Source organism: Spea bombifrons, chromosome 2 (assembly GCF_027358695.1).
Source record: "Spea bombifrons isolate aSpeBom1 chromosome 2, aSpeBom1.2.pri, whole genome shotgun sequence".
NCBI classification, from domain to species: domain Eukaryota; kingdom Metazoa; phylum Chordata; class Amphibia; order Anura; family Pelobatidae; genus Spea; species Spea bombifrons.
This window is the reverse complement of record NC_071088.1, coordinates 131,898,035-131,919,904: the sequence shown is the minus strand read 5'-3', so window position 1 is coordinate 131,919,904 and position 21,870 is coordinate 131,898,035. Positions and strand designations below refer to the sequence as shown.

The 21,870-nt window shown below is 41.9% G+C and overlaps 1 protein-coding gene across 1 annotated transcript in view; it reads left to right on the top strand.

Moving 5' to 3' along the window:
• PIWIL4 (piwi like RNA-mediated gene silencing 4) overlaps positions 1 to 21,870 on the top strand; it is a 51,390-nt gene that overhangs the window by 12,875 nt on the left and 16,645 nt on the right. The window contains exons 5-11 of the mRNA XM_053456091.1: positions 4,964 to 5,178; positions 5,916 to 6,037; positions 6,350 to 6,430; positions 10,232 to 10,429; positions 10,586 to 10,697; positions 12,314 to 12,440; positions 20,014 to 20,131. Coding sequence (XP_053312066.1) covers positions 4,964 to 5,178; positions 5,916 to 6,037; positions 6,350 to 6,430; positions 10,232 to 10,429; positions 10,586 to 10,697; positions 12,314 to 12,440; positions 20,014 to 20,131 — 973 coding nt within the window. The remainder of the gene's footprint in view (positions 1 to 4,963; positions 5,179 to 5,915; positions 6,038 to 6,349; positions 6,431 to 10,231; positions 10,430 to 10,585; positions 10,698 to 12,313; positions 12,441 to 20,013; positions 20,132 to 21,870) is intronic.

Here is a 21,870-nt window from a genome sequence, read left to right as displayed (position 1 = left end):
CTCAAATAATACAAATGTATAATACGAGGCCTACCAAACAGGTGTAAGCATGCTGCAAAAACAGTGTATTGGCTGTACAATGTACACAAAAAACAAAAACTGTCTGCGCTTCTCACCCTAATAAAGTTGGCAACAAATATATAAACATAATATAAATGAGAGATAATATAAACCTCTCATTTATATTATGTTTATATATTTGTTGCCAACTTTATTAGGGTAAGAAGCGCAGACAGTTTTTGTTTCTTGGATCTGTGTTCTGGCCTGGTCTGAGGCAGATCTAGAATGGCATGGCAAAGCGAGAAGTAATACAAAGATAGAAAAGAACCATACTGCCGAGCTCTAGAACCCACTAAGAATGCAAACTTTGAATATCTGATATAGAATAAATCATAATAATAATTAATATATTGTTTTTTTTTTTTTTAATAAATGAAAAATGTCAAAACAATACATTTTCTATTTAAAAAAAATGGGAGAACAACAGTGATACGTTAGCTGGTCTATGTTGAGCCTGAGTCCAATAACACATCAACCCTGCAAGGAATTCACATCCAGAGGAATCCTTTTTCTGCATTTATCCCAGGTTCCTGGATGCTCTCGAGGAATTCCAATCCTGATTCTTGTGAAAGAGAGATTGGCGTCTTTTAAAAAATGTAGAATTCCAGGATATTTATTATAAACCTCATAGAGAGATCAACAGCCTACCGTGAAATGTACCTTTATCCATACATTGAAAATCCTGATCAATTTACAAAAGGTGATGTCTCCTGGAATATGGACGGGTTCTGATGATGTCAAATGGGATCCATCTGTAACATTTTCATCATTTGCCAGCTTGGATGAGATCGGCATAAATATTCTATGGCAATTTATAAGAAGTCCAAACACTGTTTCAAAAATATACAATTTTACATTTGGAAACACATTGGGGACCACTGAATATTCATGAAGTAAATCGAGGGCTGCGTAAATATCCTCCGAGCTGCCCCGATGGCTTTGATTAAAATGAAAGATTTGCTTTCGAGGCAAGAATATTGGTTCTCAAGGGGGACCTTGAATGCAGTAAAAAAGATGATTTTATTTAAACATCACAGGCAATCTTTTGTATAATTATATAGCGTACAATTGTATTTTCTAAAGTAGTCAATTTTTAATGTTTCTGAAGCCCACCTTCCGGTTTGTGAGTGCCCCTTGGTTGTATGTTAATATCCCCTTGGAATATGTGTTAGTTGCAGTTAGTTAAAGGGACACTCCATCCATTATTTGCACTTCAATGCATACGATAGCAGTGTGGTCCCTTCCATGGCATCCTCCTTCCAGAGTTTGTAGGCATATAGTTAGGTGTACAATGAACAATTATGCCAAATAGGTGCTAATGATCATTTATTTAATGTGTCAATTGAAACACAATCATTAACTGAAAGAGAAGCTGCTGTGCAGGAGGAATTAAACTGGGTGCGGGACAGATAAAGCCACCAACAAGGTGAGGTTGCCGAAGTTTAATGTCAAAAGTCATACACCATGGCAAGACTGAGCACAGCAACAAGACACAAGGTGGTTATACTGCATCGGCAACGTCTCTCCCAGGCAGAAAAAGGCAGGCAGAGGTTTCCAGATGTTCTGTCCAAGCTCTTTTGAAGAAGCTTCAATGTTGAAGACCATAGGTCGGCCAAGGAAACTTGCAGCAGATGAAAGACACATCATGCTTCCTTCCCTTCGCAACCGGAAGATGTCCAGCAGTGCCCTCAGCTCCGCATTGGCAGAAAACAGTGGGATTGTGGTAAACCCATCTACTTCTACAGAGAAGTCTGATGCGGCCAAAAAGCCATACCTTCGACATGGAAACAAGGCCAATCGACTCAATTGTGGAGTAAAAATGTGAAATACTTGGCTGTAGCAGAAGGTAGATTGTTTGCCGAAGGGCTGGTACAATAATGAGTGTTTGCAGGCAACAGAAAAGCATGGTGGAGGCTCTTTGCAAGCTTGGGTTTGCTTTTCTGCAAATGGAGTTGGGGATTTGGTCAGAATAAATGACCAAATCCCTTAGTGCTGAGAAGTGCAGGCAGATCCATCATGCAGGACTATCAGGGAGGCATCTAATTGACCCCAAAATATATTCTGCAACATGACAACGACCACAAACACACAAAGTCATTAAAAACTATATTCAGCATGAAGAAGATTATGGAGTCTTGGAAATGATTGTACGGCCCCCTCGGGCCCCTGATCTTAACATCATCGAGTCTGTCTGAAATTACATGAAGAGAGAGCAGCAAGTGAGGCGCCTAAATCCACAGATTTAGTGATTAGTTCTCCAAGATGTTTGGAACAAACTGCCCGCCGAGTTCCTTAAAAACCCGTGTACCTAGATACATTGAGGCTGTTTTGAAGGCAGAGGGCAGTCGCACCGGATTTTGGTTTAGATTTGTCTTCTCTTTGCTCACTTTGCATTTTGTTAAATAATAAAAATAAACAATTAACACGTCTGGTTTTGAAAGAGTTCGTACTTTACAACATTTTTTCACATCTGCCTAAAACTTTTGCACAGTACTATATATATATATATATATATATATATATATATTTAGAAGTAACATGTGTATTTATCGCTTTCCAGTTTACAGAATGATAAATAAGATAAAATACATGCATGGAGCCATTATGATAAGGAGCTTTATGGGTTAATCGCAGACAGACTGGGTAGACATCACGGAGTCAAAGGGCAAAGCGTCTTAACACTGACATTAATAATGAAAGTCTTCCAAGGCGCTTGTAGTTTATTATGTTTTAATGCAAGAGACAAATCACCTCTGCGTTAGAAAAGAAAAAGGTTTGACCCTGCGCAGAAATTAAAGGAATGGATTTAAATGTACGGCCGCTTCCCAGTCCATTGATTTATATATATTATATATATATTTCTGGGGTATGGCCTAAGAGACAGTATACAAATGCTATACTTACTGCCACCTAGATCACTGAGAGGGGATGTTCCAGGGGGGGTCTCATGTGACCTTGACGAGCATGCGCAGAAAATGCTCCCATTGATTTCAGTGTAGCCATGAAGTCAGGACTTGGTTGCCGGAGATTTCTCAGTAGGCCGCTTCCCCTGGGGCTGGTCTTGAGGCTGGCCAGTTAATTACTTTTGCCCTGGGGTGCAGGGGCAAAAGAGATCAATGCACAGATCTACGACTCAAACTCCCACAGTGGGTCTGCCATCCAGTGCTGCATGAGAGATTACATCATTGACGACACTGACATCATATCCAGCATGAGGCTGACATCATATCTGCCATGACACTGACTGGCTGACATCATTTTTTTTTTTGTTAATACAAAAAATATATTAAAGGGCTCAAGAAAACAATAATTATGACTCAGCTTACATTACTCAATATTTTTTGTTTAGTTATAGTGTGTAAATATTTTATGTATTTTGTTTTATGATATAGTTCAGGGGCGTACAACGTGCGGCCCTCCAGCTGTTGCAGGACTACATCTCCCATACTCCTCAGCCAGCCCCTTAGCTGAAAGAGCATTATGGGAGATGTAGTCCTGCAGCAGCTGGAGGGCCGCACGTTGGACGCCCCTGATATAGTTTATTTAAATGCATGCTGCCATGTTGGCATATCTCAGGACGTTACTTGCCCCCCTTCGCCAAATGGCAGCATGGTAATGAAATCTCACCCTGTGTCTGCGGGGGGGCAGATGCTAAGCAGTGAAGATGGTTTCTGACCCATTGAGCTCACTGCGGGCGGCAGGGAACTGGCTTTGCTGGGATATAATGAGGAAGGCCTTGACATTAAAACTGCACAGAAACTTTTTAGAAGTATTTTTCGTTTCCCCGGTAACAGCCTGTCGGTGCCCGCTTCTGTGTCACGTGACAAATACATTTTCCTGACAAAAATTATGAAAGGGGCGAAGTGTAATAGGATTTCTGGGAAGGGTTTGGGTATCCAATAATACTAGAAATAATATCTGTTATCAGGGCTTGGGATGACTAGGCCAGAGGCCGCCAATGGATGTACATTTTGCCGCCGGCTGGCTACACATGGCTGTACGTTACGTTGACTGGTGGTATGTCATGTAGCCTGGGTCTGACTGGGAATGATGAGGCAGCCCTGGCACTTTAAGGCCGGTGGCCGGCAAAGCCAACTGCCGATGGCTGCATGGAGAGGTGTTGGTAAGCGGCCCACCAGGCCTTTGCCGGTAGTGCCAGGTGGCCAGTCCTGTCTTGCAAGAATCTGCACGGAAAATAGCTTCCATTTGCTTGAGGATGACTACGTTGGATCATCTCTCTTGCTTCTTTAATGGCGTTGGGGCAGGTCCAGAGAAATACCCCAATGCTTTATTAATAAATGAAGAACGCTAATACGCGTTATTGGCAGGAGGGGAAACCTCACATGCCTTTGGCTGTTTATTTATTTATTGTTTTCTCAGCCGTTTATATTGTATAAAAGCACGCTGCCGGTTATCGGGCTGGGTTGGTGAGCAGTAAGTGGAGACAAATCATCGAATGTCAGTAGTTAGCGGTATTTTTGCTTAACCTGCATGCTTTATGCTATAAGGAGCTACCGACCCTTCAAAATATTTTTGCCATGATGTAGTAAAAGCATCATCGTTTCTTTAATGGAGACTTAATATCAGCAAAACTTACACAACCCCAATATACGTTTTGCACACTTCTGGTAAAGAAGCTTATTTGGGATATATTATTATTATTAATAATATCAATATTATTAATATTATTATTAATAATAATAGTATTAATAATAATAGTATTATTAATATTATTGTTATGAAATATGTTGAAAGATAAAAAATATGTATATTTTGGAATAAAGGCCTTGGACTTCTTTTGATGGGTTCCTCATTAACTGTTCTAGAACCTTAATGCACTCTCTGTTTAGAAGACCAGTTCATGGTCTTCATGTAGAAACTATCAATTATTTTTTCTTCTCAGGCACCAGTGGGACTCCTGTAAAACTTTTGACAAACTTGTTTGGACTGGGCCTGCCCGACCAGTGGTGTCTCTACCAATACCACGTGGACTTTAACCCGGACTTCGCGTCGAGGAAGCTGAAGACTGCTTTGCTGTACATGCATGAAGAGACTCTTGGGAAGGCTAAGGCATTTGATGGAGCCATTCTTTTCCTGTCCCGTAAACTGAATAATAAAGTGAGGTCATACTGCATGTTATGTATCAGTTGCTTGTGTTGCCAAATTCCATATCCATTTTAATGAGTATTAGGTAGTTCTCTCATTTCAGGTTGACTAGTCACGTCGTCAAATCCAACATTTCATACTATTAACAGAAAAAGCGCCAATGGGGTCCATCATTAACACGTCTTAATAGTTTGGTGCTGAGGCTGAGTATTGGGAAGTATTGTCCCAGTTGAGATTTAAATCTCATACACTCAAGCTCTCGCTCACTCTTTTATGTTGTCTCACTCTCTCTGACGCTCTCGTAATGTATTCTCCGCCGGCTGCTTTCATCTCCTTGTCTCCTTTTCCTCGCCTCAGCTTCTTCTCTTGCCTCTTCTTGTCCTTCTGTCTTTTTTCTTCCTCTGTTTCTCCCCAGTATCCACTCCGTTATACAGGCTGCCAGTAGCGCTTCTGGAAAAGGGTGGAGCCTCCGCACACCCCCTCTCCCCCAATTGGAGGAATGAGGAGAGAGAGGCTGTCCCTGTGGCGCACTCCATGGCTCCGCCCTTTTGCGGAAGTGCTCCAAGAGGCCAGAATAATGCAGAATAATGAATAATTCCTCGTTATGATGTGTTTTTTATGGATCCTTTTGATGCTTGTGTATTTGTATTTTGAAGTACCGTGTGAAAATAATATCGAGAGTAATAAATAGTTCGACTTTACCTTATAATAGTGTATTTATCCCACATATAAATCTAATTTACACTCAGGTGACAGAACTGTCTAGTCAAACAAGGAATGGGGAACTCGTGAAGATAACGGTCACGTTGAGTAACCAGCTGCCAGCCGGATCACCTGTGTGCATTCAGTTTCTTAACATAATATTCAAGAGGTAAGCGTGTGCGCTGTAAATGCGTAATTCCTCCCCACTTCCAACACCTAAGTCTATGCCGATTATATAAATATATAAACACAATGGGTTGTATTCACTAAACAGGGGGTGAGCTTCAAGAGATTACTATTAACCACTTGCTACAAATCTTCAGGACTAGGCATTGCCCCATGGAGTTGCCCCAATGTCATGCTTTTGCAGGTGGTGGAAGTCATGTCCTGGTTGAGGAGATCTTCTGATCATGATCCTTCCTCCTGATTTTGAAGTGACCTTTGATATTAATTGCCCCTGCTTCATTTGGTTTATTTTTAGGATTCTTAAAGCTCTTTCAATGTACCAAGTTGGACGCAACTACTACAGTCCTTCTGACCCAGTGCAGATCCCGCAGCACAGGTATTATCTGGAATTTTTTTCTGGTCATTTTATTATTTTAATAGTGGGGATATACGCTAGTGTATATCTGTATATGTATGTGATCAGTGTATTCAGGTCTGTGGCCTTATCTATCTGGCCGCTGCTCACCTCCTGGCAGAAGCACCTGCTGGTGGTGTGCTGCGCATGCATAGGCTGCTGGGGTTGTGAATGAACTGGGGTCCTAGACAAGCCAACATGTCATCAGCCTGAATGAGAAGGTACTAAGGGGCTCTGCAAATATATCTGCAGACTATAGATGGTCCTAGTACCGATAGTACACGTATTCATTTTTGTTTTAACTGTGTACGGAGACGCCATGTTGCAATACTTTTCAAATATAATACCATATTCCCGTACTTTCCAGCCGCTTATCTAAATCCATAATATACTGGCTAACCCCAACCTCGTACATAAGGTGCGTATCAAAGTTCTACTAAGACACAATTGTATTGAAAGTCAAAATTCTCAATGTTCATTGTCCGTTTTTCTAAATTACAATACATATAAAGGGCCAGAAAAAGCATTAGTGATCATTATATAAACATATCAGCAGGTATTATTTGCCTGAATTTGAAATTTTGAATCTGTGAGATCCTTACCATGTTTAAAAGCGGTCAGAAGCCGCATTGTGTTGTTCTCCTTGAAGCGTGATGAATGTAACAACACATAGCTGCCAACTGGCATGATTAATTAAGTACAACCCCATCAATCCAAGACAGAGACTACGAGCAGCTATGACAATGCAAGAAGATCTTCGCCAATCTTACAGAGATGTGCCCTTAAGGCTAACAAAGTGATGGAGAATACTGCATATAAATTTTTTTTTTGCACAAAGGGTTAACTTATACATATATTTAAGACAATACATTTTTACAGGAGGCATACATTAAAACAGTTGAAAGAGTAAGGCCAAACCATTGAACGTGAGACCCTTGTGAGATTAGTAAGGTCTTGTTCCAAGCAAGTGGCTAAAACAAGTCATTGGGCCAGAAGGGCTACTGCGTAGTAACGTAGTAATTTAGGTTGAAAAAAGACATATTAAGGTAAAGCCCCTTGCTGTTGATCAGAAAAGAAGATCTAAAATCCTCACATTGAAGTGATTTCCAATTTGTGCCTTAAAAGTTCCTTCTTGACTCCAAAATAGATCACTGGATCAGCAACGAATCCTGTCCTTATCAACAATTACAGCCCCGGATATTCTTCTTTGCTAAAAAAATAAATAATCCGACTAGGGCTGCAACAACTAATCGATAAAATCGATAATAATCGATAATGAAATTCGTTGGCAACGAATTTCATTATCGATTAGTTGAATCGATTATTATCGATTATAAAATGAGGGTTTTTTCAGAGCAAACGCTCTGAAAAATCCCCCTCATTATATAATCCGTTTAGTCTGACTCACCGTCTCACAGCAGCAGCTCCTACTTACTCCCCCTCCCTGTAATCACTGTGACAACTGGCCCCGCCCCTTCCTTCTCCAGGCCAGAACCACACGGCTGTGACACTCATCTAACTGTAAGTATATGTATATATATATATATATATATGTATGTAATATATATATATATATATATATTTGGGCTACTGAAAGTTAGGGGAGGTGGGGGTTAATTTAGGGGCAGTTATGGTTAGTGGGGTGTTTAGGGTTAATTTAGGGGCAGTTATGGTTAATTGGGTGTTTAGGGTTAATTTAGGGGCAGTTATGTTAATAGGGTGTTTAGGGTTAATTTAGGAGCAGCTGTGGTTAATGGGGTGTTTGGGGTTAATTTGAGGCAGTTGTGGTTAATGGTGTGTTTAGGGTTAATTTAGGGGATGCTGTGGTTGATGGGGTCTTTAGGGTTAATTTAGGGGATGCTGTGGTTAAGGGGATGTTAAGGGTTAATTTAGGGGCAGTTATGGTTAATGGGGAGTTTAGGGTTAATTTAGGGGAATCTAAATCCTGGGGGCAGTGAAGTGACATATCTGGGGGTATAAGGCATATACAGTATATAAGGCATATGTGGGGAGGGCAGTGTGGCATGTCTGGGGAGGACGGAGTGGTGTATCAGGGTGTATAAGGCATATCTGGGGTTAGAGTGGCATATCTGGGGGTAGAGAAGTGGCATGTCTGGTAGGCAGGGTGGCATGTCTGGGGAGGATGGAGTGGGGTATCAGGGGATATAAGGCGTATCAGGCACAGTGGCAGATGTGGGAGGCAGCGTGGCATATGTGGGAGGCATTGTGGAGTGGCAGATGTGGGAGGCAGCATGGCGTGGCATATGTGGGGAGGGCAGGGTGGCATGTCTGGGGAGGATGGAGTGGTGTTTCAGGGGGTATAAGGTGTATCAGGCACAGTGGCATGTGGGGGGTAGAGTGGAGTGGCAGATGTGGGAGGCAGCGTGGAGTGGCATATGTGGGAGGCAGCGTGGAGTGGCATATGTGGGAGGCAGCGTGGAGTGGCAGATGTGGTAGGCAGCGTGGTGTGGTATATGTGGGAGGCAGCGTGGAGTGCTGTGGTAGGCAGCGTGGCATATGTGGGGGGGCAGCATGGCATGTCTGGGAGGCAGCGTAGCAAGCCTGGCCTCAAATGTGCATATATTGGGGGGCTGGTTGGGAAATAAAGACAAGAAATGTATTATCAAAGTTTTTTTATTCTGCTGTTTGTATTTAACATCATTTGTTGATGTAAATTATTTTAAATAAATAAAAAAAATTTACATTCATTTTTTTTTATCCGATTAATCGAAAAAATAATCGGCCAACTAATCGATTATTAAAATAATCGTTAGTTGCAGCCCTAAATCCGACACGTGTTTAATGGCATTTATCATTATTTTATAAAATTGAATTTATAGAGCGCTAGCAGGTTCCATAGAGGGGAGAATATATATATATATATATATATATTTTTTTTTTTTAAAAAAGCATAAATTTGTGAAATCAATATACAAAACTAACAAAAACATAAAAAAATAAGTCTTACCGGCACGGACGGAGCCTTGCTTCCGAGAGCAAAAAAAACCCTCACGTTTGGGAAATTTTTAATTAAATTTATGTAAAATTAGTAGCACAGCAAAAGACCAATGACTTAGTAAAGCTCAACAGGACCGTTTAGGAGGGCAAGCGGTATATATATCCCGGAAGACGCGGAGATTCATGTGGAGTAGCAACGTTTAGCAGGGGGATTTCTTTGTCGTCATCATCAACCTACTCGTCTTACAACTTATTACATCACATTTATTTATATAGCGCCAGCAGATCCTGTAGCGCTGTTACGAGCAGTGGAATAAGTTAACATCACACACACAATAACTGGTACAGAAGGAGAAGAGGGCCCTGGTCTTGTGAGCTTACAATCTAGCCGGTGGTTGATGGGGAAGTGAAACAGTAGGAGAGGACGGCTTGGATAGGGACGAGCTGATCGGGTCTGGATAATCTGTTGAAGTTGCTGATCGTTGAGATGGCTTGAATGGGGTGGTGGCTGAGAGTGTTAGGAAGAAATGTCGTACGGGGTTTTCAGGGAGGTTTTGAAAGTCCCGTACGAGGGAGAAAGTCTGACGGAACGAGGAAGGGAATTCCACAGGAGGTGTGCAGCGCGGGCGAAATCCTGAATACAAAGAGATAATAACAGTAGAAGAGAGACGCAGGTCATGAAAGGAGATGGCGGTTAGGGGGGGTGCAGAGTTTTTAAGGGCTCTGTAGGCCAGGGTGAGAAGTTGAATTGGATTTTGGAGGGTAAGGAGTGATTGGCACAGTGGAGCAACAGAAGAAGAACTTCCATTTTTGCTTTTTTCCCAGGTTGATGCTGTGGCCAGGGTTTGCTTTATCTATAATGCAGCTGGAAACCCAACTAACAATGAGCGCAGATGTCAGCCACAAGGTCCTTCGGAACGAAACCGTTCTTGATTTAATGAATGACTTGTTCTCAAGGGTCCCTACGGAGCGATTCACTGATGCCTGCGAGAAGGAGCTGCTGGGACAGGTCGTGCTAACCAGGTACCTTTAACGTCACAATGGATGGAAGGGACGAGATGTTATCAGCCTGGCCTCGGGAATTCTGACTGGAAGGCGTTCATCAGTCTCAAGTATTGCTTGCCCACTCAAGTTGGGCTCTAGGAATTTGCAGGCTTTAAAAATGGTATTTCTTTCCAGGTATAATAATAAAACCTACAGAGTTGATGACGTTGACTGGTCCATAAAGCCAACGGACACCTTTCAGAAGAAGGATGGTTCAGAGATTTCATATGTCGATTATTATAAAGAGGTATTGATTATTGCTTAATACGGGTATTTTAATAGATAAACACAATTAGGTTTAATTAGACACAGGAGAATGAAGTGATTGCGCATGTGTGTATAATTGGTAAACCTTTTCTCATGGGTAAACCCTTCTTCTTGTATCATGTAGACCAGTAGGTCTTGTTGTCATTGCTGCCTCTTGCTGAAATAACAGAGAAACCATAGAGATTCACTTCATGGTGAAGAGGTATAATTCGGCTCTGTTAACGGCTGTAAGGAAACCAGGGGATCTAGCGGGACGTTCCTGGCTGACCGCTACCGCCTCCCACCTAGCGAAAGCCAACTACAAGATGAAAGATGCTCCTCTAGGGAAAAAATGGCCTCCCAAAGAACCGTACCACCAGTTACAACATGACACAGCAGTAACACTTAAACGTAGACTAGACGTTGAGTCGCTCTTAATGCACATAGAAATGGAAAAAAAAGAGGTGAATGTACAAAATATCACACTTTAACCCCTGTGAGTCAATGTAAGATTGCAGTCCCAACAATTTTTATAAATTACGAAGCCCCTCTATGGTGTTCCATCAAGAATTAGAATCGATAGAGCAGTTAGTGTATGTCTGCAACTGGTCCAAAAATAATCAAATTTTGTTTAAATTAGAAAATGAAACACTTTACTTATCACAGTTACTTTTAAGAAGAGACCTGTGATGACCCATTATACGTCCATAATACTTCACCTAGACACCCTACACACCGGGAGTGGTAGCAGAGCAGGCGTCTCTTATTTCAGTTTATTTATTTTGCGATTTAGACCATAAAAAATTCTAGGATTTAAGAATTATGACACATCTGACATTAAAATAAACTGGCTCTGCCTTCGCTAAAGTGTGATCAGAGAATTGATTTGTATTACAAAAACGGTAAAACTGAACGGTAAAAAACATTTAGTTCGTCAGGCTGAACCATTTTCACTAATGAAGCGTAGTAGGTAAGTGATGTTAGGAATGCGAAAAATAAAACCAAAACAAATGTTTTTGTGTTAAAAAAAAAATAATGATTACATTTTTCAGGTTCTTGGTACTGGGGGACTCTTTCGGGGCGCCACCGGACAGTTTATCTCCTTGTATTTTCTCTCTTAGTTTGATCTGGTAATCTTTCAACCATGCGCTACCCACTTCATCTGTGATCATACCAGTCCGAAGTGAGGTATCGGTGTCTGGGGAGCTCGTAGATTCTACCGCCAGCGGCATGTTTATGGTGCAATAAATATGAGAAATTGGATGTTGGAAGAAAAAAAAAAGCTGCTTACTTCTTAACCCCTTAAGGACTAGGGCTACTTTACGCTATAAACCCAAAGCATTTGCTATGCCTTTCATCGGCAGTTATTTATTTTCTCATTTAGTGAACCCATACATTTTGCTGATTCTTTTGATGATCTGTTTACCTCCGTAAATTTTTTGGTGCTTTTGCACAATATAGTTAAATTCTAAAAAATAAACAACCACGAAGAGGCCTTAAATTAAACCGAGCCACCATGTCGCACTTCTGTGTGCTCGGTTTTGTGGAAACCTGACCTTCTTTAGAGAAAGGCTTTTCCCTAAACTCCTTTTAAGAATGTTTTTTTTTCTGTTACAGCAATACAACCTGACCCTGACGGATTTACATCAGCCCATGCTGGTGAGCTCCCTGAAGATGAAGAAGGCCGAGTCCTCCAGCGCCCCTCGAGCCGTCCACTTGCTTCCAGAAGTCTGCTATCTAACAGGTAGTCTCTCCTTTTTAACTCCTGATCTGCGCTATACCAGAATTTATTGTATTTACCACTGTCAATGCTCTGTGAACAATTTGTATACTTCCTAATGACCTAATGTAGAGTTTTGGGAATGATCTCTATTAATACTTCTGAAAACCCATGCGCGCCCTTGAAACTCTTCCCTATGTTTTTAATCTCTTCTTGGCCTCTCCTTCCTAATCCACGTAATTAATGAATTGAATTTTTTTAAAACCCTCAATCCCTCTTTAGCTCCTTTCATTCCTCACTTCATCCAGTGTGCTTTTTAGTCAGTCGATGTTCTTATTTACAGTCTTCTGTTTAAATATGACATAACTATCTATCTGAGGTAACCAACTTTAATCGTGATGGATCCCTGGGTTAACCTCTGTATATAGTTCCAGACTGGGCATTAGCAATCACGTAAAAAACCCTTGTTTTTCATAGGGAAATTTCCAGAAAGGCGATCCATTCATACACTCTCTCTCATTCTCTGTTGAAGAGTGGTATCCTGCGCGCTTGCAGTCTGGCATGCCAATTTGGACGCCATCCACTGTGTATTTATTCCCAGACCTGTTCAATGAGTTTTGCGGGCGCTTCTTCTGTTTGTGTACCAGTCTTAACCGGCGTGCCCTGTTACTTTGGCTCATTTTTGGATTACGTTTCCAAGAAATGGCGGCCGCAGAGTACCCAGGGGTTCAACTTCGCATGTTTGTGCGTTAGTGTAGAGAATTTCCACTTTGACAAAGAGAGCCTATGGAATTTGTTAATATTTTTATGTTTTTGATAAGATATTTGAAGCTCACGAAAACGGTTAGCAGAGAAGGTAGGCACTGAGAGAGTGCATGAGTGAGAGTGTGAGAGAGCGTGAATGAGAGTGTGAGAGAGAGCATGAGTGCAGTAAATGAAAACAAACCTTGTTTCCGAATGGAACAAGCCCTCAAAAATGGGATGAAAAATTTGGCCGAATCGTTTGTAGTCTAATTATATATATATTTATTTGTATATATATATACACAGTATGTCTATCGTTTTTTTTAATGGGATACAGCTTTAAGAAGAGGATAAATATCCATTCCTGTATTGTAATAAAATAATGTATCCTCCATTTCTTGATATGACACGTAAGCACTCTCTTTCCCGGACACAGCTCAGTAAAAAATGAGTCATATACTATTTATATACCTGGATAAAGAGCACGGACCACAAGAGCTTGCAGTTTAGAAGGAATGTGCTGGCACCAGCCTTTATTGTAGCCTCCATTATGAATACTGAAGCTGCGCATTCTTTATTAAAAGTCTTCATGCTTGATAACAATGCGGCTGTCGGCACGAAGAAGCTGCCGCTTGGCTTCCGTAATGATATGTTGGGGAGTAATGCTATTATAGCCTTTGCTGAGTACGGCTTTTACGGAGCAGCCTCAAATTAACAATTTTCCCTCTACGGGGGGCGCTAATGACGGTGGGAAAGAGAACGCGCATCCTTCCGAAACTATATACTGAATGAAAGCAGCCTAATTTCAGTTAAAGGTGCTGTTCCACCTAGGTGTTTTTTCCCCAGCTTTCCTAAATAATTATCATGTGCTACTTTTATATACATGTTAAATACACATATTCCTGTTCTGAAATAATGTACCATTGTTCTGTAATTTGGGGGTCTCTTAATTTCTTCCCTCTGCGCTGCGCTGCTCTGACTGCCTGCCTGCCAATTTCTGCCCTCACAAAGGGGGCGCTTGCTTGAAGGCCTTCTAGTTTAATGGGGACGAGGAGTTGTCGTTCTTGATCCTGAAATATATATCCGCTTCTACAAAAGACTCAAATCCAACACTCTACCCCCAGCTCTTGCAGGGATAGATGCCCACTAGCTGTGGATAATCAGAGTTATAGTCTTGCTCCAGCCCTGACGTGCACCTTGCTTGGTATTTTATACAAATTGCTTTGTGAGTATTTCATGTGACCCTTGTATGCGTCAAGTCCCCTTCCTGTAACCCCAAAAATCCTTCTGTGTGGCCCAGGTCAGTGTGCATGTACATTGGTGACGCAACGCTCCCCGAGCCAGAGTGTCTCCATCGAGACTCAGAGAAGTCACCCGGAGTCTCCAGACCAAACCCAGACCGTTCCCAAATAACCCTTTCACGATGTGGAATTATCGTCCCAGCTACCTTTAGCGTTTTATATCTTTTCCGTCAGATTTTTCTGTCTTTGTTACACCGATCCTACAATACGGATTAATGGGATCCGCTATCGACGCCAGCTCAGGAATTAAAGCTCCCTGTGTTATTTTAGTTAAAGACAGAGCAAATCTTTGGCTTATTAACAACTCCTTCCTCTTCTTTATAGCAGACTAGTGGTTTATTTTCACGTCAGCGGCCATGATCTCTGTTCTAGCTTCCTTCTGGTGGCTAAAATTGGATGAAAAATGATAAAGAGAAGCAGAACTCAACCTGGATTTTTGGTCCTGTGCTGGGTTTCTCTTTCACTTTCATTACCTGCTTTTCCTAAAATGCAAACCAACTCCGCCGCGTAACCGTCCCTACTTCTTGTAGTGTCGTTTTATACCAAATCCATGTATATTATTGGGTTTCTGCCCCTTTAATCCTTGGAGCGCCAGCCATATATGAGAAGCTGCTCGTTGGTCACTTGGCTCCAAATGGAAGGCTTGGCTAGACCTCCAAACCAAATTTGTAGCATCACGGCTTCGACGATGGCTGCTGTTCTTCAAGGACGAGAGAGGATCTGCGCAAAGCTAAAAAAACACCATAACTCCAGATTTGTCTTTAACTGATGATGTAATCGGTCTTATTTCTTCAGCCACCGTACATCACCAGGAAGCCAAGAAAACAGTTCTTGCCGCGATAGTCTGGTTGACCATGTCTATTAGATCCCGATGCCCAAGAGAAATATGTCATTAATGTAATAAGTGTTTCTTATTTGGGGGATCTGGAATAATAAGGTCCAAATAAATTAGCCCTGCAAGATAGCATTATATAGGATTTTCCAGACAATTAAATAGAGCTGTCTATTAGAGGGGACACCCCAGCCACCATATACCTTTTAATATATAAATGGCAGTTGAGTGGCCCCTTTATATTTTTGTGGTTTCTCCCTTTCAAACGTACGGAGGGTCCATATTCGGACCTCCATGCACGTTATATTCTTACCTCCAGGTGCTGGCTGGCATGAGAAGCACTGCAATTGATTTCAAAGGGAGAGTGCTTTGCTTGCTACTGATTGGCTGCTTGAAGCAGCCAATCAATGGCAAGAATAACCAGACCACAGAGGAGCAGGGTAGCCGCAGGGCTGCAGCTTCTACTTCAGGTAAGTGCTTGCATTCTCTAGCCGAGCTTTAGTGAGTATTTACCGTCCCTTTAACTTGTTTTAATGAACACGATTTAAATAATCATAGAAATGTGGTTACATTACGGAATTCGCTTAGATTTTTTTAGTTGTTTAGTTCATTTTTTGAACGCAGGTGACCTCTTGTGCATTCTCTAAACATATGGCTGCCGTTCCATGCTCCATCTGTTGACCGGAGAAAGACTTATTAGCCGAGCAACCCTTTAGTCCTTTTCTGGCTAAAACCTTCTGAAATTGAAAAAATAGTATAATTAAATCGCATTAATTATCTTTGAAATGATACATCGCCCTGTTTATTTCTCAAATCATCCTTAAGACAACCGGTTTAATTAAAGGGACAGTCACACCTCCTACACAGTATGTTCTGATATTAAAGCTTCTGCTATCAACACATGAATGTAAAACGGATAGAAAACAGAGTATGATGAGAGGGCATGCGAGTTAATACATGTATGTGCAGCAGGAAAATAGGTTATGTCCTTAAACATTTTTTTACTAAATACATATCAACAAAATTGTACAGAATTCTCTAAAAGTTGATCAAAATGTGATATTGCGAGCAGGTCCTCGTTACCTAATGTATCGGTTCGTCTTAGTCCGTCGGTTCTAGTTCTGTCAGACGCTTTGAATGTAGGGACTGTAAGAAGTGCTGTGGAAACTGTTGGCTCTATCTAAATAAAAGATAATAATTATAATATTAATAATAATATATAAAAAAAACAATAATTAAAGAAATACTAGTAATAATGAGGAGTTAAATATTAAAATATCCATGGCACCTAAAGGATGTTTCCAACTTAACTATAAGAGATAGAAGAGTTAATGGGGAGGAATGATTCCATGGTATTTACATTAGGTGGCTTTTAAATATATATATATATATATATTTATTTTTTTATTTATATGTTTATTTATATAGACTTTATTAATCTGTAAACACGGGTTTATTCCGTATCTAGAAGTTAAACGCGGGATTTGGGAGCTCGTAGACGTTTTTCCGATGACACGCGGCAAACACCTTAAACAAGCGGGAAATTGAGATAAGACAAAGGTTAGAAGACCAAGACAAACAATTCCCAGGACATTGCCGTCCGTTTATAAGCAGATACGTCACCCGAATTACCTCTGCCGTGCTTTAAACACCGGAGTAAAGCTGCTCGTTTTCCTGCTTTTATTATTATTTCCTTTTATTTATTAAGCGCCGATAAATTACTCAGCGCTGTACAGTTTAAATGGGGCAGGTAACACGCATAACAAATATACATTAATACACACAGACACAAAAGGAGATGAGAGCCCGGCCCGCGAGCGGCCAACTAGCCTTATGGCAACCAAAAGTTCCTGGCAGGAATGGGGGGCTTATGAGGGCCTGGCACATGAGCTTACAATCTAAAGGAGTAGTAGCTCTTGTAGCTGTAATTGGGGGTAAGTGGCTTCAGGATGCAGAAGTGGCTGTAGAAATAAAACGCGCTTGGCTAGTGCTTGGCTTCAGATGGTGGCCAGCAGAGGGCTTGCGATGCTTCTCGCTCTTTACTCACACTTCGGGTTATACTCGAGGGCCGCGCTTGTGTCTCTTAATACCAATTTCATTTCTGGATCCGTCCTCTCCTCTCTTTGGCGAGCGACTGATTTTGATCTTAGCCCGAAACTCACTGATCCTTTTAATGTTCGGCCAACTTGGCAGTTTTATGAGCGTGAAACTTGCCTGGGTTGGCCATTTATACAATGAAGTCAGTGATCTGAAATGTTTAATCTCACCTGCGCATGCGCCTGGGTAAACCCACGTCTAAAAGACACACCAGCAGAGCAAATACAGAGCCCTGGCACAGGCCTTTTACCTTTAAAGCACAGAATTTCCCCCAGAAAGTGGTAGAAACCTACATTTTCACAGCAGATAAGAACCATTCTGCCTGTTTTTTCTTCCTATAAAACCTAAAACCTTCTCTCTTTGGTCCTCGGTCTTTTCTTATATTCAGAATAGCCATATTCCCTCACTGAATCAACCTCTACCATTTCTGCTGGGAGGCCGTTCCACTTATCTACCCGACTTCCCAAGACAAAATCATTCTGCTTCCGTCCTCCAAATACTAAATCATTTTTGGACCGGCACCCAGACCTCGGGAAGCGCTGCACAGGATGACTGCAGCTGAACAGCCTCCCTTTAAAGCGCTTCTTATGAAAGGAATATCGTTCGATTGCTTTAAAGCGCAGACGATGTTTGACGCGCGGCACCGCCAAAAGAAGCGGGTATCATTAAATATTCATCCGGAGCTCATAAATAGATACGGCATACATTATGCCAGCCGTTCGCCCACTCGGCATGTATTCTAATGTAACCGTGTATACCATGGATTATTAACCCTGTGGGCGCCATGCAGTTTTGAAGGCATATCATTTATATACTCCGCCATTCAAAAGTTTGGGGTCGCTTAGAAATGTGTTTGAAAGAAATGGATCAGAAATCCAGCGCAAAAGGTGGTCGAGAGGGGAGTGAGACATTAGGAGAGGACGGCTTGGATGGGGATGAGGTGATCCGGTTCCGATGATGTGTTGAGGCTGTTGATTGTTCAGATGGCTTGATTACGATGATGGCTGGGAGTAATGGGAAGGAATGTTGTGCGCTTCCCTGGACAGGTGGGTTTTCAGAGAGGTTTTGAAAGTTGCGTACGAGGCAGAAAGTCTGATGGAACGCTTTCTGCGGTGGTACTTGGTATGTCGTTTCCCTCCTGTTTAACTCTTAGCTGCCCACTTATGAGGAGTCCACTTGGGAAGAGGCCACAGCAGCTACATTTCCAAGCAGATGAGACTGGGAAACATAACAAACTCAACCTGCTTGAAGCAGCCAATCGGTGGCAGGGAAGTGATCACATTGAAACCAATGGGAATGCTTTCCACGCATGCACACTAGGATCTGAACATGACATACTCCGAGCCGGAGATGCGTTCGGCCGAATGCACCTCCGGTAGGAGCGGGGAGAGAGGCAAATGCATGGAGGACAGCACAAGAATTTAAAGGGACCGTGCAGTCATCATATGTATTAAAGAGCATTTAGTGGCCGGAGTGGCCCTTTAAGAAGGAAGAGAAGCGAGGGGACAGGAGAGGATTAGAGAAGTGAGTGCAGACTGATAAGAAAGGGAAGCGCGTTTGCGGTTATTCATTAAACCGCAGGCAACCTTCTCGTTTTCTTGCGAATGACACTTGCCGTCAGCCTTAGCGCAATATCTGCTGAGAAATGAAATAGATTTATTACAGCGCGGTATAATTATGTGTGCCGGGCCTGTAGCTTTACTCACAAGCCAGAGATAAGTTATCACGCTAAATCTTCAGATATTTTACTGCCTCGCTGTAGCTCTCAAAAGGAAAGACACGGAATTGATTGGAGTTTTGGAAACACAACATTCTGATAAAAAGAGAAAGGAAAAAAGACATTTTTAAGGTCCCCCCTTAATTCATAATGTACTTTACTTATAGAAATGCCCTTCTGTCCCCCCAGATATGCTTTATGCCCCCTAGAAATGCCACTCTGCTCCCTAGAACTGCCCCCCCCCAACTTACCAATGCACCCCTAGACTTCCCGGGGCTTCTATGGTGGAGCACCGGAAGGTTATGTCACGCTGGTGCTCTGTTATAGAATCCTCGGCGGAAGTGCCGGAGAGGGGGATCCAGCACCCCTGCAGCGCTGCGGGGGATCTGGATCGTAACCCTGCTGCTTACCCGCAGCAGGGATAAATTAGGTATATATATATATTTATTTACGGTATATATATTTATTTATTATATATATATTTATATTTATTTATTTACAGTGTATATATATATTTACAATATAGATATGTATATATTTATTTACGGTATAGATATTTATTTACGGTATAGATATATATATATATATATTTACGGTATATACTGTATATGGGCGAAAGGTTAGCCTTAGAGACCCGTAGGAGCTGAGAGTGATGAGAGTTAAGAGTGGGGATAGGCTGTAAAGCTTCTAGGCTTGTAATGAAAGTCTCGCAGATATTTCACGTTTCTAGACGTTGTGAATATGTCGGCGTTTTATGCTTCATCTTGTTGCATATGTTGTGTAGTCTCCCCTAATTAGGATGCTGACACGTGTCGTCTTTTAGGAAGAAGACATCACGTCTTCGTGTTCTTCGTACGGCTCGGGAATGTGTCTTCTAATCTCGTTACTCTTCTTCCTTGATATTAGGGCTGACAAGTCGCGCGCTTTCAGACTTCCGCGTGATGAAGGATCTGTCTATGGAAACTCAATTAGATCCGCAGCGCAGGCAGGAGAGGTTGCTGAAGCTGACAAAGAACATTGAGAGGTAATTCATTTAACGGGCTGGAAGCCTCTTCCCATCGCAGAAATCATCATCCACCAAGTCCCCTCTCAGATAAAGCGCTGGCAGCGTGGCCTGCCGAGGCACCGGCACGGACGTCTCCTCCTCGACTATCAAAGGAAGAACGTCGTGGACGTGTGAATTGAACGTGTTTAAGTCCTATCTTCACATACTTTGATTTTGTCTCAAGGAGATAAATACATTGTGTGCCGGTAATTGGTGAAAGACGTCGTACGGAGTTAACAGGAGGACTGGCCGTAGGGCACATCTGCCGTACGGCAGATAAGAACCATTCAGCCCCTCTTTTTCCTGATGTAGAGACTCAGAACTTAATCAGTCGTCGGTCTCGTCTTAAATTCACTATCCCATGCGTGTTTAAAATCCCTCACTGTATCAGCCTCTACCACCTCTGCTGGGAGGCTGTTCTATTAATGTACCACCCTAAAGTAAAGTAAAACTTCATTACATTACAGCTAAGCCTCTGAGCCTCTAGTTTTAGATTATAACATTTCCTCCTGCACTTTATTAGATGTTTAAATGTTTCCATCACATCCTCCCTCTCTCTTCTATCCTCCGTGATTTGTCTTAATTTTATGATGTTATAAATCTTTTAAGCAAAAGAGCTGGAAATAGTAGATTAACCCTTTGCGTGGCCATGGATTGTGCGGCTCTTGAAGGGTTACCAAGCACTGCCTTGTTCTTCTAGTGTAGATTTGCGAATGACCTGGTTTGGGAGCGAATGAATGTACAATGACAGGCATTATTAGCATTAATTGTACATTATAGGAGAAGAAGAAAGCTATTGCTGTCATAAAATCGCTGGATATTCTGGTACGCGGCTTCGCTTTGATCTGGAAATTAAAGGGGGTGACGCTTAGTTTTAGTAAAAGGAATATATTTCTCCAGCCTGAAACTTTTTGGGTTGTTGGCGATGAGGAAGACCTGCTGGGAAGCTGGATCCTGAGGTCAGGTCTTGGAGATCAGAGTCTCAATAAGGTCAGGGCAGGCAGAGTAGCCGGGTACTGCGCTTCACTGTTAAACTAGCCAGGGATACCATGGAGCGACACCAATGTGTACGGAGTGAATTGGCTTCTACAGGAAGGGCATCCCTAAGAAGTCTAAATATAATAAGTATTCTATTCTGTACACGGGTCGCCATTGTTATGCCCTCTAGATCTTTCTGGTTTGATACACATCATGTATTCTGCTGTCATATTGTATTCTTTGAAGGCCTGTGAACCAGCCGCAGGATATTGACATCAAAGAAGAGCATCTTAACCATAGTTCTAGAGTCCTGGGATGTCTACGGTCCTCTAGAATGAGAATAGAAGACTCCTGTTCTAGAGTGAAGTGTTAATGATTCCTGCACCCTTAAAAGGAACAGTCATGACATTTTTTGTTGTCCCATGAAGCCTCTTGAGTTTTTCTGTCCCCAGTATCCTTGTGTACCTTTAGGAATGTTAACCCCTTGAATGACTGGCACCCCAGCCTGTCTAGTAGGTGGGCATGGGTGGGTGAATGAATGAACTCACAGCGCCTGTGCATGCACCCTAATCTCCTGGCGATAAGCAGCCTCTAGATAACTTACCATCATTTGACACCAAGTTCTGAGATTCCTATAAAAATGGCACGACTGTTTCTTTAATAGTGTTTAAAGATTGTAACTTTGATGCACTCTGATATTCGTTTAAATCTCTAACTCTTGCACCTGAATTGATGCTTCC